At 37.8% G+C, this 20040-nt stretch overlaps 1 protein-coding gene across 7 annotated transcripts in view; it reads right to left on the bottom strand.

The window, feature by feature from the left end:
- LOC129464103 (UDP-glucose:glycoprotein glucosyltransferase 2) overlaps window positions 1-20040 on the bottom strand; it is a 264841-nt gene that overhangs the window by 27300 nt on the left and 217501 nt on the right. For 6 of the 7 annotated variants that reach the window (XM_055245066.2, XM_055245062.2, XM_055245064.2 and 3 more), the window contains 2 exons: window positions 18398-18514; window positions 14375-14501 (listed from right to left, as the gene is read on the bottom strand). In XM_055245066.2, coding sequence (XP_055101041.1) covers window positions 14375-14501; window positions 18398-18514 — 244 coding nt within the window. Of the gene's footprint in view, window positions 1-14374; window positions 14502-18397; window positions 18515-20040 lie in introns of those variants that run through there. The other variant, XR_008651434.2, reaches the window with a different exon arrangement.

The raw sequence follows: 20040 nt of genomic DNA, 5'->3' as shown, positions 1-20040 counted from the left end.
TTTTGGTTAATCCCACTAATGATCTATCAATTTTGTTTATCTTTTCAAAGAACCAGCTTTTTGTTTCATTTTTCTTTTTTGTTTGTTTCAATTTCATTTAGTTCTGCTCTGATCTTTGTTATTTCTTTTCTTTCAATGGCTTTGGGTTTAGTTTGTTCCTGTTTCTTTAGTTCCTTGACGTTGTCTATTTGTGCTCTTTCAGACTTTCTGACGTAGGCATTTGATGCTATGATTTTCCTCTTAGCACTGCTTTTGTTGTATTCCAGAGGTTTTGATAACTTGTGTCACTATTACCATTCATTTCAAAGAATCTTTGAATTTCCATCTTGATTTAATTATTAATCCCCAAATCATTCAAGAGCAGATTATTTAATTTCCATGTATTTGTATAGTGTTTACAGTTCCTTTGGGAGCTGATTTCTAATTTTATTCCACTGTTGTCTGAGAAGATACTTGATATGATCTCGACTTTCTTAAATTTATTGAGACTTGTTTTGCGGCCTATGTTGGAGAATGTTCCATGTGCTAAGAAGAATGTATATTCTGCAGTTGTTGGGCAGAATGTTTTGTAAATTTCTGTTAAGTCCATTTGTTTTAGGCTATAGCTTAAGTCCACTGTTTGTTGGCTTTCTGTCTCGATCTGTTTAGTGCTGTCAGTGGAGTACTTAAGTCCACCACTATTATTGTGTTGCTATTTTATTTATTGGGTCTAGTAGTAACTGTTTTATAAATATGAGAGCTCCAGTGTTAGATGCATATAAATTTAGTATTATAGTATCTTCTTGTTGGATTGATCCTTTTATCATTATATAATGACCTTGTCTTTTTTCACTGCTGATGCCTTAAAGTCTGTTTTGTCTGATATAAGAATAGCTACGCCTGCTTGCTTTGGTTTTCATTTGCATAGCATATCTTTTCCATCCCTTTACCTTGAATTTATGTGAATTCTTATGTGTTAGTTAAGTCTCCAGAAGAAAGCAGATATTTGGATTGTGATTTTAAAACTCATTCTGCCATTCTATATCTTTTAATTGAGCATTTAGGCCATTTACATTTAACGTTAATAGAGATATGGGGTACTGTTCTATTCATCAATATTAGTTGTTACCTAGATAAACTGTTGTTGTTGTTATTGTGTTAGTTTTACAGGCTCTGTGAGTTTTTTATTTTTTCCTTTCAAGAAATTCTATTTTAGTGCATGTTGAACTTTTGTTTCAGGATTTAGAACTTCTTTTAGCATTTTCTATAGTGCTGGTTTGGTAGAAGCAAATTCCCTGAGCATGTGTTTCTCTGAAAATGACTTCATTTCTCTTTCATCTATGAAAGGTTTTAGTTTTACTGGATTTATTCATTTTGCTGGATACAAAATTCTTGACTAACAGTTATTCTGTTTAAGGAGGCTAAAGATAGGACCCCATTTCCCTTCTAGCTTATAAGGTTTCTGCTGAGAAGTCTGCTGTTAGTCAGGTAGGTTTTGTCTTACAGATTATTTGATGCTTTTGTCTCACAGCTTTAGAATTCTCTCCTTCAAGTTGATTTTAGATACCTGACAACTGTGTGCTTTGGTGACGATCTTTTTGTAATGAAATTTCCGAGGAGTTCTTTGAGCTTCTTGTATTCGGATATCTAAATCTCTAGCAAGGCCAGGGATGTTTTCCTCAATTATTTCCTCAAATAAGTTTTCCAAACCTCTAGCCTTCTCTTCTTCCTCAGGAACACCAATTATTCTTAGGTTTGGCTGTTTTACATAATCCCATATTTCTTAAAGACTTTCTTCATTTCTTTTGATTCCTTTTTATCTTTGTCTTACTGGATTAATCAAAAGCCAATTTTGAGCTCTAAAATTCTTTTGTCTACATGTTGTAGTCTACTGTTGAACCTTTCCATGGCATTTTATAGTTCCCTAAGCATGTCTTTCATTTCCAGAAGTTCTGATTGATTTTTCTTTATATCTCTCTAGAAAATTTTTCATTCATATCCTGAATTTAAAAAAATTTATGTTGGTTTTCACTTTTCTGTGGTATCTCCTTGAGTAGCTTAATAATCTCCTAAATTCTTTATCTGGTATTTCAAAGATTACATCTTGGTTTGGATCCACTGCAAGAGACCGTGTGATCTTTTTTGGGAGTGTTACAGAACCCTGTTTTGTCATATTACCAGAATTACTTTTCTGGTTCCTTCTCATTTGGGTATACTATTTCTTCTAATTGTTCTTTAACTTATTTTTTATTTGACAGCGTTTTTAATTTCTTCTTTCCCCCTTAAGAATGTGAGTTTAATGTTTACTATAGCTTAATTTGGTTATCTGTGCTTTTAGGAGTGAAGACTATGAATTCCTTGGTTGTGGAGAGTCTTTGTATGATGGCTTCCTCAGATGTGGTTGTAATAGTCATGTACTCAGTGTCAGTGTGTGGGCAAGTTTGCTATCTCCCATGGAATTGCAATGGCAGAGGTCTCTTGAAGCTTATCTCATTCCCCTTTGGTGTGCACTTTTTTATTTAATTTCTCCCCAGTATTTTATTTACTGAGTTGATGGTTCAGGCTTCAGGATAGGAGTGGTATCCCTGGGTAGGAACCTGTTGTAGCTAAAGCAGGTGGTAAATGTAATATCCAATGGTGGACAGAGGTCCCAGCCTTGATGAAGGTGGCTGAGGGAGCTCTCAGTTAGATGCACTGATGTCTTAACAAGGGGTAGAGTGAGAGCCACCTCAGCTTCCTTGCCAGTCCAAGCAAGAAAGCTATCCAACTCCCAGACTCACTCTTATCCCAGTGGTCCAGCTATTCAGATATTTTTATCTGTAGGCATGTTGACGTTCTAAAGAGAGAGGAATTGTGACTGCCTCTTGTGCAAGCCTGACCTGGGGGATACTTCTCCTGCAGCAATGCAGTCACCCTGAAGTGTTCCAGGAAGGCTGTCTATAGGTTCAGCCACACTGAGCTCCTGTGGGAGAAGCCCCAGCTGTGTCTGCAGTGGTGGACAAGGTAGGAAAGAAGACCTCTTCTCCAAGACCCTCCAAGAGCACCAAGTCTGCCTGACTGTTGGGGTACAGCTGCAGACTTTTCCTGCTGAGCCTAGCACCGCAATTATGTCTCTGCTGAAAGAAACTCCCACCAGCAGAAAGATCTGGGACTCAAGGCCTGTCGTCTGAATTCTTTAGTCCCACAGGGTGCTCCCTTGATGTAGTGCTCTTCCCCTTCCCCTAGGAGTAGGAGTTTCTGAGAACCAGACTACAGTGATTGCTATTGCTCTTCTGTGTCCAGCCAACCTGTGGGGCCAAGTGGAGTTTATTCTAGGAATACAAGGATGCTTCAATATTAGAAAAAATGATTCAATATTAGGAAATGTATTAATATAATTTAAAATATATAAAGTTATAGGTTACAATTTATAATATATAAACTACAAATAATGTTATGGTTTATAATCTATAAGTTGAAAAATTATGTGTCACCTCTATTTCTGTTGAATAAGTTGATAAAATGTAACCAATTCAACCCATCTTTGATAAAAATATTAAAATAGGAATCAATGGTTATTTCCTCAAGATGATAAAAATATTCTTCTTCAGTCCAACACTATTATCTTAATGGGGAAACATAGAAGGTTGGTCAACCACAGTAAGGAAAAAGGCCTACTACCACCACTTTATTATTTAACACTGTATTAGATGTATAAGTCAAAGCAAGTAAAACAAACAAACAAACAAAAAAAACCAGTGTGATGTACAATGATTAGAAAGGAAAAGGGAAAACCATCTTTATTTGGAGATAAGACATAGGGTATTCCTGGAAAAACCCAAGAGAATAAGCTGAACCATTACTACAATCAATATAAAAATTTAGTATGATCATGGGAAATAAAGATCCATGTATAGAAAGTAGTCTTTTTATGTACAAGCAACCACCAGTAAGATATTCTTCAACAGAAAAATTCCATTTATAATAGTAGCAAAGAAAAGCTTAAACTATATATATATATATAAAAGCTATATGATTAAAATGTTATGATTCTTGAGGAAAACTGGACTTGAACATATAGAAAGACAATGTGTTCTGAGACACAGTAGTTTCCATGAAGATGTTAATTCTCTCAAGCCAACTAATTAATGTAATCCTTTCTCTGACCATCCCATGCAGCCCCCCAAGAAAAACACAGAAAATTTTCTGAAACTAAGTAAGTTGATTCTAAGGCTTGTATGGAAAAAAAACAAGAATACACAGAAAAACAACAAAAAAGAAGAACAATAAGGAAAAGCTAGCCTTACTTGATATTAAAACATAATATAAGTCCTTAATAATTAAAATAGTATGTACTTGGCACATGTATAGACAGAGACCAATGGAACGGAATAAAAAGGGCCAAACAAGACATCCTAATATTGGAATTTAGTATATGATAAAGATGGCAATACAAATGTTTGGAATAGAAATTAATTTCTTCCAGTGTCAGGCAATAATCCTCTAGAAAAAATGGGCAAATGACAAGAACAGCTGAAGAAATACTAATGGCCTTTAAATATATGACAAGATTCTTAACTCCACCCATGTTATGGGTTCAATTCATATTTCAAAAATACATGAATTTTGGTCCCCACAAAATTCACAAGAATTCTAACTTCTGGTACCTCAAAATGTATCCTTATTTGGAGGCAGGATCTTTACAGAGGTAATCAAGTTAAAATAAGGTCATAAGGGTAGACCCTAATCCAATATGACTGGTGTCCTAACTGAACAAGGACAGAGAATGTGAAGACAATGTGAAGAGGCATAAGGAAAAGAAAGCCATTTACAAACCAAGGAGAGAGGTCTGTGTTAAATTCTTTCCTTGCAGCCCTTAGAAGGTATCAACCCTGTGGACACCTTCATCTTGGACTTTCAGCTTCCAGAACTATGAGACAATAAATGTCTGGTTTAAGCCAGCCAGTTTGTGGAACTGTGTTACAGCAGCCCTAGCAAACTAATATAATGAAAAAGAAAAATGTAAATTATAAAAGATATACTATATCTGAAGCCATCCTTACAGAGTTAAACAAGAATTCTGGACAGAAATATGGTTAACTATTAGTCAGGCAGCACTTTGACCCACTTCCTTGTAACTGAAAGTTACTTAGCACTAGATACTGACCATTTGCATCCCCATTGTTCTTGTGGATGGGATTTCTGACATCAGAATCATAAGGCTTTTAAGAACTGCCTAAGCAGATCATGAGTTCCAGCAGAACAGCTGACACCAACCAGTTTGAAGACCCCCACAAAGTAACCAATTCAGCATGAGAATATAGTTTCTTCATCTCCCTATACCACAACTTCACCTTGCACTCTTTGACCAATCAACGCTCTCCATACTCTGGCCCCCTCCAAAACCGTTAAAAATCACTAGTCACAAACTGCTCAGGGACACAGACTTGAGTTTTCTTTCTGTTTCCTCATTTGGCAGCTCTATGATTAAACCTCTTTCTCTGCTGCAACCCAATGTCTCAGCATACTGACATGCTGTGTGCATTGGGCAATGAACCTACTATGGTTATAAATCCTCAAAAATGGTTGCTTCTCTAGGTTTATGTAAAAGAGGACTTCCAATTTTATTCTTATACTTCCATGTTGTTCTAATGTTTATAATGTACATGTCCTACATTTGTAATTATACGTTAAGGTAAAAACAATCGGTCTTTTTCAGGGAGGTTCCAAGACGGCCAAATAGGAACAGCTCCAGTCTACAGCTCCCAGCGTGAGCGACGCAGAAAATGGGTGATTTCTGCATTTCCAACTGAGGTACTGGGTTCATCTCACTGGGGCTTGTCGGACAGTGGGTGCAGGATAGTGGGTGCAGCTCACGGACCATGAACCGAAGCAGGGCGAGGCATCATTTCACCCGGGAAGCACAAGGGGTCAGGGAATTCCCTTTACTACCCAAGGGAAGCTGTGACAGATGGCACCTGGAAAATTGGGTCACTCCCACCCTAATACTGCGCTTTTCCAACGGTCTCAGCAAATGGCACACCAAGAGATTATATCCCGCGCCTGGCTCGGAGGGTCCCATGCCTACGAAGCCTCGCTCACTGCTAGCACAGCAGTCTGAGATCGAACTGCAAGACAGCAGTGAGGCTGAGGGAGGGGTGCCTGTCATTGCTGAGGCTTGAGTAGGTAAACAAAGCAGCCGGGAAGCTTGAACTGGATGGAGCAAACTGCAGCTCCAGGAGGCCTGCCTGCCTCTGTAGACTCCACCTCTGGGGGCAGGGCATAGCTGAACAAAAGGCAGCAGAAACTTCTGCAGACTTAAATGTCCCTGTCTGAGAGCTTTGAAGAGAGTAGTGGTTCTTCCAGTATGGAGTTTGAGATCTGAGAACGGACAGACTACCTCCTCAAGTGAGTAACTGACCCCCAAGTAGCCTAACTGGGAGGCACCTCCCAGTAGGGGCTGACTGACACCTCATAGGGCCGGGTACCCTTCCGAGACGAAGCTTCCAGAGGAACGGTCAGGCAGCAACATTTGCCATTCTGCAACATTTGCAGTTCTGCAGCTTCTGCTGGTGATACCCAGGCAACCAGGGTCTGGAGTGGACCTCCAGCAAACTCCAACAGACCTGCAGCTGAGGGTCCTGACTGTTAGAAGGAAAACTAACAAACAGAAAGGACAGCCACACCATAACCCCATCTGTACGTCACCATCACCAAAGACCAAAGGTAGATAAAACCCCAAAGATGGGGAGAAACCAGAGCAGAAAAGCTGAAAATTCTAAAAATCAGAATGCCTCTTCTCCTCCAAAGGAACACAGCTCCTTGCCAGCAACAGAACAAAGCTGGACAGAGAATGACTTTAATGAGTTGAGAGAAGAAGGCTTCAGAAGATCGGTAATAACAAACTTCTCCGAGCTAAAGGAGGATATTCAAACCCATCGCAAACAAGCTAAACACCTTGATAAAAGATTAGACAAATGGCTGACTAGAACAAACAGCATAGAGAAGACCTCAAATGACCTGACAGAGCTGAAAACCATGGCACAAGAACTACATGATGCATGCACAAGCTTCCACAGCCGATTTGATCAGCTGGAAGAAAGGATATCAGTGATTGAAGATGAAATGAAGCGAGAAGAGAAGTTTAGAGAAAAAAGAGTAAAAAGAAATGAACAAAGCCTCCAAGAAATATGGGACTATGTGAAAAGACCAAATCTACGTCTGATTGGTGTACCTGAAAGTGACGAGGAAAATGGAACCAAATTGGAAAACACTCTTAAGGATATTATCCAGGAGAACTTCCCCAACCTAGCAAGGCAGGCCAACATTCACATTCAGGAAATACAGAGAATACCACAAAGATACTCCTTGAGAAGAGCAACTCCAAGACACATAATTGTCAGATTCAGCAAAGTTGAAATGAAGGAAACAATGTTAACAGCAGCCAGAAAAAGGTCGGGTTACCCACAAAGGGAAGCCCAACAGACTAACAGCGGATCTCTTGGCAGAAACTCTACAAACCAGAAGAGAGTGGGGACCAATATTCAACATTCTTAAAGAAAAGAATTTTCAATCCAGAATTTCATATCCAGCCAAACTAAGCTTCATAAGTGAAGGAGAAATAAAATCCTTTACAAACAAGCAAATGCTGAGAGATTTTGTCCACCAGGCCTGCCTTACAAGAGCTCCTGAAGGAAGCACTAAACATGGAAAGGAACAACCAGTACCAGCCACTGCAAAAACATGCCAAGTTGTAAAGACCATCGATGCTAGGAAGAAACTGCATCAACTAACGAGCAAAATAAACAGCTAACATCATAATGGCAGGATCAAATTCACACATAACAATATTAAACTTAAATGTATATGGGCTAAATGCTCCAATTAAAAGACACAGACTGGCAAATTGGATAAAGAGTCAAGACCCATCAGTGTGCTGTACTCAAGAGACCCATCTCATGTGCAAAGACACACATAGCCTCAAAATAAAGGGATGGAGGAAGATCTACCAAGCAAATGGAAAACAAAAAAAGGCAGGGGTTGCAATCCTAGACTCTGATAAAACAGTCTTTAAACCAATAAAGATCAGAAGAGACAAAGAAGGCCATTATATAATGGTAAAGGGATCAATTCAAGAATAAGAGCTAACTATCCTAAATATATATGCTCCCAATACAGGAGCACCCAGATTCATAAAGCAAGTCCTTAGAGACCTACAAAGAGACTTAGACTCCCACACAATAATAATGGGAAACTTTTAACACCTCACTGTCAACATTAGACAGATCAATGAGACAGAAAGTTAACAAGGATATCCAGGAATTGAACTCAGCTCTGCACCAAGCAGACCTAATAGACATCTACAGAACTCTCCACCCCAAATCAACAGAATATACATTCTTCTCAACACACATTGCACTTATTCCAAAACTGACCACCTAGTTGGAAGTAAAGCACTCCTCAGCAAATGTAAAAGAACAGAAATTATAGCAAACTGTCTCTCAGACCACAGTGCCATCAAATTAGAACTCAGGATTAAGAAACTCACTCAAAACCGCTCAACTACATGGAAACTGAAAAACCTGCTCCTGAATGACTACTGGGTACATGATGAAATGATGGCAGAAATAAAGATGTTCTTTGAAACCAATAAGAACAAAGACACAATATACGTGCCAGAATCTCTGGGACACATTTACAGCAGTGTGTAGAGGGAAATTTATAGCACTAAATGCCCACAAGAGAAAGCAGGAAACATCTAAAATTGATACCCTAACATCACAATGAAAAGAACAAGATAAGCTGAAGTTGCTAATCAAAAAGTGGGCAGAGGACATGAACAGACACTTCTCAAAAGAAGACATTTATGCAGCCAAAAAACACATGAAGAAATGCTCATCATCACTGGCCATCAGAGAAATGCAAATCAAAACCACAGTGAGATACCATCTCACACCAGTTAGAATGGCCATCATTAAAAAATCAGGAAACAACAGGTGCTGGAGAGGATGTGGAGAAATAGGAACACTTTTACACTGTTGGTGGAACTGTAAACTAGTTCAACCATTGTGGAAGTCAGTGTGGCGATTCCTCAGGGATCTCGAACTAGAAATACCATTTGACCCAGCCATCCCATTACTGGGTATATACCCAAAGGTCTATAAATCATGCTGCTATAAAGACACATGCACACGTATGTTTATTGCGGCACTATTCACAATAGCAAAGAGTTGGAACCAACCCAAATGTCCAACAACGATAGACTGGATTAAGAAAATGTGGCACATATACACCATGGAATACTATGCAGCCATAAAAAATGATGAGTTCGTGTCCTTTGTAGGGACATGGATGAAACTGGAAAACATCATTCTCAGTAAACTATCGCAAGGACAAAAAACCAAACACCGCATGTTCTCACTCATAGGTGGGAATTGAACAATGAGAACTCATGGACACAGGAAGGGGAACATCACACTCCGGGGACTGTTGTGGGGTGGGGGGAGGGGGGAGGGACAGCATTAGGAGATACACCTAATGCTAAATGATGAGTTAATGGGTGCAGGAAATCAACATGGCACATGGATACATATGTAACAAACCTGCACATTGTGCACATGTACCCTAAAACCCTAAAGTATAATAAAAAAAAAAAAAAAGAACAAGATAAGCAAGAGCAAACACATCCAAAAGCTAGCAGAAGGCTAGAAATAACTAAGATCAGAGCAGAACTGAGGGAGATAGAGACACAAAAAACCCTTCAAAAAAATCAATGAATCCAGGAGATGGTTTTCTGAAAAGATCAACAAAATTGATAGACCGCTAGCAAGGCTAATAAAGAAGAAAAGAGAGAAGAATCAAATAGATGCAATAAAAAATGATAAGGGGGATATCACCACCGATCCCACAGAGATACAAACTACCATCAGAGAATACTATAAACACCTCTATGCAAATAAACTAGAAAATCTAGAAGAAATGGATAAATTCCTGGATACATGCACCCTCCCAAGACTAAACCAGGAAGAAGCTGAGTCCTTGAATAGACCAAGAACAGACTCTGAAATTGAGGCAAAAATTAAGAGCCTACCAACCAAAAAAACTCCAGGACCAGATGGATTCACAGTCGAATTCTACCAGAGGTACAAAAAGAAGCTGGTTCCATTCCTTCTGAAACTATTCCAATCAACAGAAAAAGAGGGAATCCTCCCTAACTCAATTTATGAGGCCAGCATCATCCTGATAACAAAGCCTGGCAGAGTCACAACAACAAAAGATAATTTTAGACCAATATCCCTGATGAAAATTGATGCAAAAATCCTCAATAAAATACTGGCAAAGCAAATCCAGCAGCACATCAAAAAGGTTATACACCATGATCAAGTGGGCTTCATCCCTGGAATGCAAGGCTGGTTCAACATACGAAAATCAATAAACGTAATCCAGCATATAAAAAGAACCAAAGACAAAAACCACATGATTATCTCAATAGATGCAGAAAAGGCCTTTGACAAATTCAACAGCCCTTCATGCTAAAAACTCTCAATAAATTAAGCATTGATGGGACGTATCTAAAAATAATAAGAGCTATTTATAACAAACCCACAGCCAATATCATACTGAATGGGCAAAAACTGGAAGCATTCCCTTTGAAAACGGGCACAAGACAGGGATGCCCTCTCTCCCACTCCTATTCAACATAGTGTTAGAAGTTCTGGCCAGGGCAATCAGGCAGGAGGAAGAAATAAAAGGTATTCAATTAGGAAAAGAGGAAGTCAAATTGTCCCTGTTTGCAGATGACATGATTGTATATTTAGAAAACTCCATCATCTCAGCCCCAAATCTCCTTAAGCTGATATGCAACTTCAGCAAAGTCTCAGGATACAAAATCAATGTGCAAAAATCACAAGCATTCCTATACACCATTAACAGACAGAGCACCAAATCATGAGTGAAGTCCCATTCACAACTGCTACAAAGAGAATAAAATACCAGGAATCCAACTTACAAGGGATGTGAAGGACCTCTTCAAAGAGAACTACAAAGCACTGCTCAAAGAAATATAAGAGGACACAAACAAATGGAAGAATATTCCATGCTCATGCATAGGAAGAATCAGTATCGTGAAAATGGCCACACTGCCCAAGGTAATTCATAGATTCAGTGCCATCCCCATCAAGCTACCAAGGACTTTCTTCACAGAATTGGAAAAAACTACTTTGAAGTTCATATGGAACCAAAAAGAGCCTGCATTGCCAAGACAATCCTAAGCCAAAAGAACAAAGCTGGAGGCATCAGGCTACCTGACTTCAAACTATACTACAAGGCTACAGTAACCAAAATAGCATGGTACTGGTACCAAAACAGAGGTATAGACCAATGGAACAGAACAGAGCCCTCAGAAATAATACCACACATCTACAACCATCTGATCTTTGACAAACCTGACAAAAACCAGAAATGGGGAAAGGATTCCCTATTTAGTAAATGGGGCTGGGAAAACTGGCTAGCCATATGTAGAAAGCTGAAACTGGATCCCTTCCTTACACCTTATACAAACATTAATTCAAGATGGATTAAAGACTTAAATGTCAGACCTAAAACCATAAAAACTGTAGAAGAAAACCTAGGCAATACCATTCAGGACATAGGCATGGTCAAGGACTTCATGTCTAAAACACCAAAAGCAATGGCAACAAAAGCAAAAATTGAGAAATGGGAACTAACTAAACTAAAGAGCTTCTGCACAGCAAAAGAAACTATCATCAGAGTGAGCAGGCAACCTACAGAATGGGAAAAAATTTTTGCAATCTACTCATCTGACAAAGGGCTAATATCCAGAATCTACAATGAACTCAAACAAATTTACAAGAAAAAATCAAACAACCCCATCAAAAAGTGGGCGAAGGATATGAACAGACACTTCACAAAAAAAGACATTTATGCAGCCAACAGACACATGAAAAAATGCTCATCATCACTGGTCATCAGAGAAATGCAAATCAAAACCACAGTGAGATACCATCTCACACCAGTTAGAATGGCCATCATTAAAAAGTCAGGAAACAACAGGTGCTGGAGAGGATGTGGAGAAATAGGAACACTTCTACAGTATGGTGGGGGTGTAAACTAGTTCAACCATTGTAGAAGACAGTGTGGTGATTCCTTGAGGATCTAAAACTAGAAATACCATTTGACCCAGACATCCCATTACCCAAAGGATTATAAATCATGCTGCTATAAAGACACATGCACATGTATGTTTACTGCGGCATTATTCACAATAGCAAAGACTTGGAACCAATCCAAATGTCCATCAATGATAGACTGGTTTAAGAAAATGTGGCACATATACACCATGGAATACTACGCAGCTTTAAAAAGGGTGAGTTCATGTCCTTTGTAGGGACATAGATGAAGCTGGAAACCATCATTCTCATCAAACTATCACAAGGACAGAAAACCAAACACCACCTGTCCTCACTAATAGGTGGGAATTAAACAATGAGAACACTTGGACACAGGGTCGGGAACACCACACACTGGGGCCTGTTGTGGGGTGCGGGTAGGGGGTGGGATAGCATTAGGTGATATATCCAATGTAAATGACGAGTTAATGGGTGCAGCACACCAACATGGCACATGTATACATATATAACATACCTGCATTGTGCACATATACCCTAGAACTTAAGGTATAATAATAATAAAAAAAACTCTTTTGTAAAACTTCTCTCCCTTATATACATATCTATACACAAACATATACATACAGACCTATGATTTTTCTTTAATGGAAACGAGATCAATTATATTATAAATATTGCTCTATAACCTATTTAACTTAAAAATATGCTGTCAGCACAAATACATTTGCCTTGTTTGTCTTGAAAGGCTACACTGTATTTCATTGTTTGTATCAATGTTTATGTAACCAATTGTCTATTGATGGACAGATTATTTCATTGTTAAAAATAATGCTATAATAAACACACCAATGTAGACATCATTTTTCTAAGTTTGTTGAAGTGAATTGCTGGGTGAAAGGGTATACAAATTTTAAGTTTTTATACATATAAAATTTCCTTAACTTATACAGCTACTATATGTATACTTGTATAAAAATGCTAACTTTCCAACATTCTCACCAATGCTCATTAACTGTTAACTCTTTCCCAATTTGATAAAAGAAATACTTCTATATAGGAAAAAGATGTTTTCTGTTGAGGTAATTTTCCTTTCTTCCTTCTTCCTGCTTTCTTTCCTTCTCTCCCTCCTCCCTTTGTCATCCTATTTCTCCCCCTTTAAAAAGAATTATATCATACCACTTACAGAATATTCTTTTCCTTCTGAATTGAAATAGTATCTTTATCTATACTAAATTATTATATATACATGGGTGTGTATAATGAGCTTTTCGAACACACCAAGAAAACTTTTTTTTTTTTAAAGGAAAACTTTTTTTTTTAGGTCAAGATGAAACAATTTCACGTTTATATGAGAAAGTTTATACATAATCATTTTGGCTTCCCTAAACAGTAAAGCTGAGGAAAATGAGAACTGTATTCTGAACCACTGGGAAGAATTATTGAGAGTATTAGCCAATATAATCTAGTGAAAGTCTCTAACACACTGACCCAAACACAATAGGAGTTCAGGGGGTTTTTTAAGAAAGATTGAAGAATAGGGAGACACAGGCAGCACTGATAGGGAAAGAGAATTACAGGACAATCAAGAAGTTTGCATCAGCTTAAAAAAAATAAATCCAGCACATTTGTTGAACACTTATGTAGGGCAATGAAATGCCAAGGTAGCCACAGTTTTTTTCATAAAAGGAATTGAAGCAAATCTAACCCAAGTCATTCTCCAGCCCATGATTAAGGATACTAGAACCACAAACATGTGGGGAAACCTGTGTTATATACGAGATTAATTTCAGAGATAGGAAATGATATTAGTTAGCTATGTAAAGCTTTTATTAATTTTTAGGACTTGCTCAAATTTTCACATTTAAGAAATTCAGTGCAATCTTTTTATTATTATTATTATACTTTAAGTTTTAGGGTACATGTGCACAATGTGCAGGTTTGTTACATATGTATCCATGTGCCAATCTTAAAGACAAACACTCCTTTTACTTTTATTTTTCACCTCTATCTTGTGTCAGGAGACTAATGTTACACTACTTATCTATATAGAGATATGAGCTGAAGCTGTATCCATGGGGAAACAGATTATCTACGTTTTAAACTTATAAGCTTAGTCTACACAAAAATACACCTTTAAATTATGCCACAGACTTTCTTAAAGAAATTCTTAATCATTTGATAAATTCACTAAGAAATGAGTCTGTAGTCTATTCTAATCTCATTAATGCAACACACGTTTCAGACATCACAACAGGTTGATGACTTACTTGTATCTTGCTTCTTGTTTTCAAGATGATCTAATAGTTGTCTTATCTCAGCATCATACTCCACCCATTCTGGGACAATTCTGGCAGCAGCTTCTAGTTTGGGTTCTTTTGTTTTGGGATTATTGCACTAAAAGTTTAAGTAAATTTTGTTAACGAAAGACCATGCTCCTGGAAACATAAGGACAATGCTGTGTCACTAGGGCAAACAAAATACATTTTATAAAAAGCAGAGTCCTACTAAGTACTGAAAGTTTAAAACACACAGGATCAAGTGAAATGACATATCACAACTTATGTACATAATGATTGCTTAATACAAATACCTCAATCAGAAATTTAAATAAAAATTGTTGAAAGACATTCTGATGACTCATAAGTCCGTCAAAAAATTACGTAAAATGTTTTGACAAAAGATCTAATTACATTACCACTATGTAGAAGAACATAGCAGACTAGAGTGCTTTCTAGGCACAGTAGAAAAACATGGAAATGGCATCTCGGTTCTCAGGGTTCCAACTCCATATTTACTAATAGTAGGTTGTGTATATATCACATAATTATGTGTGTGTGTAGGGTGTGTATCTTATTCAACTGCAGAAGAAATTAACATAAGAAAATCTCTAAGGTTCCATCAATACACAATCAGTTTAAACTACTGAGTACTACTATAGAGTTTCTTGGGAAATTAAAGTTAAAAGCAAAAATTATAGAAGGTTGACAAGAATCTGACACACTATGTATCTGAAGGTACAGCTGAAAGGATCTGCTGATATATTGGACGTGAGCTGTAAGTAAAGAGAGGCATCAAAGAAAGACAAAGCCACCAGTACCTTTGGCTTGAGCAATATAAAAAATGGATTTGCCATTTACTGAGATAGAAGACAATGGGAGCAGTATAAACTTCATCAAGTAATAAAGGAAGCCCATTCACTATTTACAAAGAATTAAGGCAGGAAGCAACTTGAAGCTCACTTCTGGTGACATTTTCTCCGCTTGCTTTCCTCTTATTTCTAAGGGGAAAGCTATTAGTCATGAGCCATGAGCCTGTTGTCTTAACCCTTTCCTCACCAAATATTTTCAGTTGATTCATTATGGATTTCTTTTCCATAGTCACATATTCCTGAGGTAAGTGGAAAACACAATTTTCTTTGCAGAAATTAACTTTATAGGCAATGTCTTCTACATAGTGAAGATAATGGGACTAATTCTTTTTTTAATTCTGTCAAACTATTAAAAAAATATTACGTTTTCTTTAGCTATTTGTACTACAATGGGTTTGTGTGTGTGTGTGTGTGTGTATGTGTGTGCTCGTGCATACACTCTATAAGCTTTATTAGTGGTTCTTAACTGGGTAATCATGCCCCTCGGGGAGCTTTGGCAGTCTGGAGAAAATTTGTGATGGCTGGGGAGTGGTGGGGTGCTACTGCCATCTAGTGGAAAGAGGCCAGAAATGCTGCTGAATACCCCACAACGCACAGGAAAACCCCTGTTAACAAAGAATTCTCCACTCCTCAATGCCAATAGCACTGAGGCTGAAAAACTCTGGTTGAGATGGAAAGTTGAGAGAGTATAATGACATTCATAAACATTTTCATTCCCACCTTCAATATTATTAGTCATGCTCTTTTCTTCTGTTAGGCCATTTCCTTGGGAATTTTCTGCATTCTCTTTTCTCCTCCATGAAGAATAGCATGTTCTCTCATTCTACTCAGTGTTTCTGTGAGGGAGACCGGCTGAACACCAAAATTTGTGCCTCTTCTCCTTTTCCTGGGTATTGCTATTGCTAGGAAGTAGCTGTTCATCCAGGAATGCCATTTCTCAGCTCCTGTTACATCTAGATATGGCCATGTGACCAACTCCCACCAAGGAGCCATGCATTTAGGATTCAAGATATATTCTCCACACTTTTTTCCCCTTCCCTCCAGATTGGCACTATCCAATACAAATACAATGAAAACCACATACCTGATTTGTGGGTTTTTTTCACTAGAAAAATACTAAATACTAGTAGCCATGTATAAACATGTAAGACGAATAGGTGAAATAAATTTTAATACTATATTTTATTCAACCCAACATATCCAAAATACTAAGTCAACATGTAATCAATACAAAAATTAGTAATGAGATATATGTTATTTTCATTGTATTGAGTATTCAAAATCTGGTGTGTACTTTATACCTTACAGCACATTTCAATTCAGAATAGCAACATGTTAAGGGCTCAACAGCCACATAAGGCAAGTAGCTACTGCACTGGAAGGAGCAGTTACAGGTGGACAAAAAGTACTCCCTGAGGCATGGCACACAGGAGGGCTACTCAATGATGGAGATACCCACTTAGGTCTGCTGCTGGAATGAGTATGAAGCCACTCAATTTTGGGGGTTTGTTATGGTAGCTCATGTTAGTCTAAGTACTAAAGATCCCAAAGTGACCTATATCACTACTGTATGAGCCACAACAGAACCCTAACAACATATTAGTAATTGTGTTCAATAATGTTCTTGGCCTCTCTTTATGAAATTCCTTTGCTTACCTCTTAAAAATGCCATTTTATTTGTTTCTGCTATATTCTACCACCTATGATTATATTCTAACATACTGGCATGCTACTTTTAAAATATGTATTTCTATACATGTCTGAAAAAGTTCCTATATTTTGTTTTCCTGCCCTTTTTTGTTCAAAATTGTGTGAATTCTAACATTTTAATAGCTTATTCGTCAGTGAAGATCTTGTAAACAATTTTCTACACTTAGCACATTAAAAACAATATGGTAGGAAAAAACTTATTATACCTACTAAAGACAAGGTAGTAGTGGAATGTAAGATCTAAATGGACAACGAATATATTAGTTTGAAATATTTTATGTTTAGGAGAGTTAAACTGCATAGCATAAACTGCTTTAAATGAAAATCTAAGAAAAATAATCTCTTAAAAATAAGAAAAAAGCACGTATGATATATTTTAAGTAGACAAAATTGTCTTGTTTGCCTTTATTTGGGGGAAAATATTGGCAGGATAACTAAACTGAAGACGTGTCAAGATGATCTCGGCTCTCTGCAACCTCCGCCTCCCAGGTTCAAGCGATTCTCCTGCCTCAGCCTCCCGAGTAGCTGGGACTACAGGCGTATGCCACCACGCCCAGCTAATTTTTTGTAATTTTAGTAGAGATGGGGTTTCATCATGTTGGCCAGGCTGGTCTCGAACTCCTGACCTCAGGTGATCCACCTGCCTCGGCCTCCTAAAGTGCAGGGATTACAGGCGTGAGCCACTGTGCCCAGCCCTCTCAGCCTTTTATTCAAAAGTCCTTTTGCAGAAAAGAGTTAACACAGAAAGCCTGAAATTGCTATTCTTAGAAAGACCTGCTTGTAAAGTTGGCTCCTCGCTGGCACCTGGGAACACAGGGTTCAGGATGGTTCCCACCATTCCTTTATAAGAGTAACTCACTGTGTCTAAATTATCTGTGCAAAGGTGTTTATGCTAAACACTTGCTTTCCTTCTGAGTGCCGGAAATTTAGGTGTGTCTCAGGCAGACAGTGATACATGGTCACCAGCCCCCAATAAAACCCCTGGACACAGGGGTTTCTAATAAATGTCCTTAGTAGGTAATACTTCACACTGGTTGTGGAATCTCTTATTGCTTGAGGAATGAAGCTTGTCCCGTGTGACATCACAGAGAAAGGACTATTGGAGTCTTGAACATGATTTTCTCTTTGCCCCATGTGCCTTTTCCCTTTACTGACTTTGCTTTATATCCTTTCACTGTGATAAATCACAGCCATGAATATGTTTATATTTTGCATCTTATGAATCTCCTTAGTGAATCATCAAACCTCAGGGTGGTCTTGGGGGCCCCCAAAATAGCCCTATACTTGCCAACCTAAGTAAATGTGTAATAGACTGAACAGCAGAAGAAGTGAATTAATATGTATGCCACTCCCTTTGTAAAACAGGAAGAAAATATTTCTATTTAAACATTTCCGTATCTGCCTACATACAAACGAAAACAAAGACACTCACCAGATCAATTGTTTTGGCTCTTTGTTTGGATTCATCATCACACCAGGTTTCACACCACAGCCAGTCTTCAGGAAGAGACTTAATGGCAACTTGGTAAATCATATTATTGGGGAGATCCTACAGAAAAACGTGATTTAATCATAGAAATCATATGAAATTTAGAGTCAGAAGGAAAGAAGCTGAATGAAGTAAGACATCAGTTAGACTGTAAACAGATCATAAAACATATGCAAATCTGAGATTTCTCTACACTTTTAAGCTTAAAATACCTAAGGTGATCCAATCATCTTGGGTCATGAATGAATCCATGCACTGGAATATACCTACATCTCTCCTAGACTCTACCCCTGGGAACAAGGATGAAGAGGGAGGCATAGAAACCTACCATTCAATAGTCCCCACAATGGACAGCCTCACTACCTCTATCTGCCTCTATTGCTCACATTATACCTGCAATTACTGTTCATATCTGTCACCACCATGCTCTCTGGATTCTGAGGTGAACTTTCATCTCCCCATTGGAAACAATGATCCATGAATATTTTCCCATTTCTGTATGCTCAGAGCTCTCTAAGTAAAGATTGCTGGCATCTGGGCTAATGGATGTTTGACTGGCAAACTAGCCTAGTAAGTTAGAGACCTTTGGAGAGAATCAGACAAATCTTCCCCAGAGATATTTGTTTATATTCCAGGGGTAGAGTCCTTCCCTTCCTTTCTCTAGAGAAGATCTGCTTATATTCAAGAGCAAAGGCATGTTCCTCTCTCTCCAAGAGTATGAAGGGTACTTGTGCTGGTTTTCCTACATAAGCTCCAAGATTCACAATTTTAAGGTTCTTCTCTCAACACCCCTATTAAACATCACACTGAAAGTCCTAGCAAATGCAATAAGACAAGGAAAATGTATATAGATTGGGAAGGGAAAAAAACCTGTCATTGTTTGTGATAACAGGATTGTTTATGCAGAAAATCCCAAGAATCAAGGGAAAAAACTTCTGGAACTGATAAGCAATTTTAGCAATGTTACAAGATACAAAGTTAATATACAAAAGTCAACTGCTTTTCTATATACCAGCAATGAACAAACATAATTTGAAATTTAAGAAAACACACCATTTACATTAGCACTGAAAAAGAGAAATACTTAAATATAAATCTAATAAAATATGTTCCTCAACAAAATGAAAACTACAAAATTCTGAGGAAAGAAATCAAAGAACACTGAAATATATGAAGAGATATTCTATGTTCGCACATAGGAAGACTCCATAGTCAAGATACCAATTCTTCCCAGATTTATCTATAGACTTAACACAATCTCAATCAAAGGCTTAGCAAGTTATTTTGTGGAGATTGACCAACTGATTCTAAAGTTTAGGGAAAAAGGAAAAGATCCAGAATATCCAACACAATATTGAAGAATAAAGTCAGAGGGCTAACAGTACCAGACTTGAAGTCTTACTATAAAGTTACAGTAATCAAAACAGTGTGGTATTGGAAAAATAAGAGACAAATACATCAATGGAACACAATGAAGAGCCCAGAAATAGAAAATTACCCATACTTTCTGCTCATTTTTTTTTGTAAACCTAAGACTGCTCTAAAAAAATAAAGTCCGTTAATCAAAGAAAGAAAAACCGTAACTG

This window comes from Symphalangus syndactylus, chromosome 15 (genome assembly GCF_028878055.3).
Source record: "Symphalangus syndactylus isolate Jambi chromosome 15, NHGRI_mSymSyn1-v2.1_pri, whole genome shotgun sequence".
NCBI classification, from domain to species: domain Eukaryota; kingdom Metazoa; phylum Chordata; class Mammalia; order Primates; family Hylobatidae; genus Symphalangus; species Symphalangus syndactylus.
Note: the sequence above shows the minus strand (reverse complement) of the source record. Positions and strands in the feature narration are given on the sequence as shown.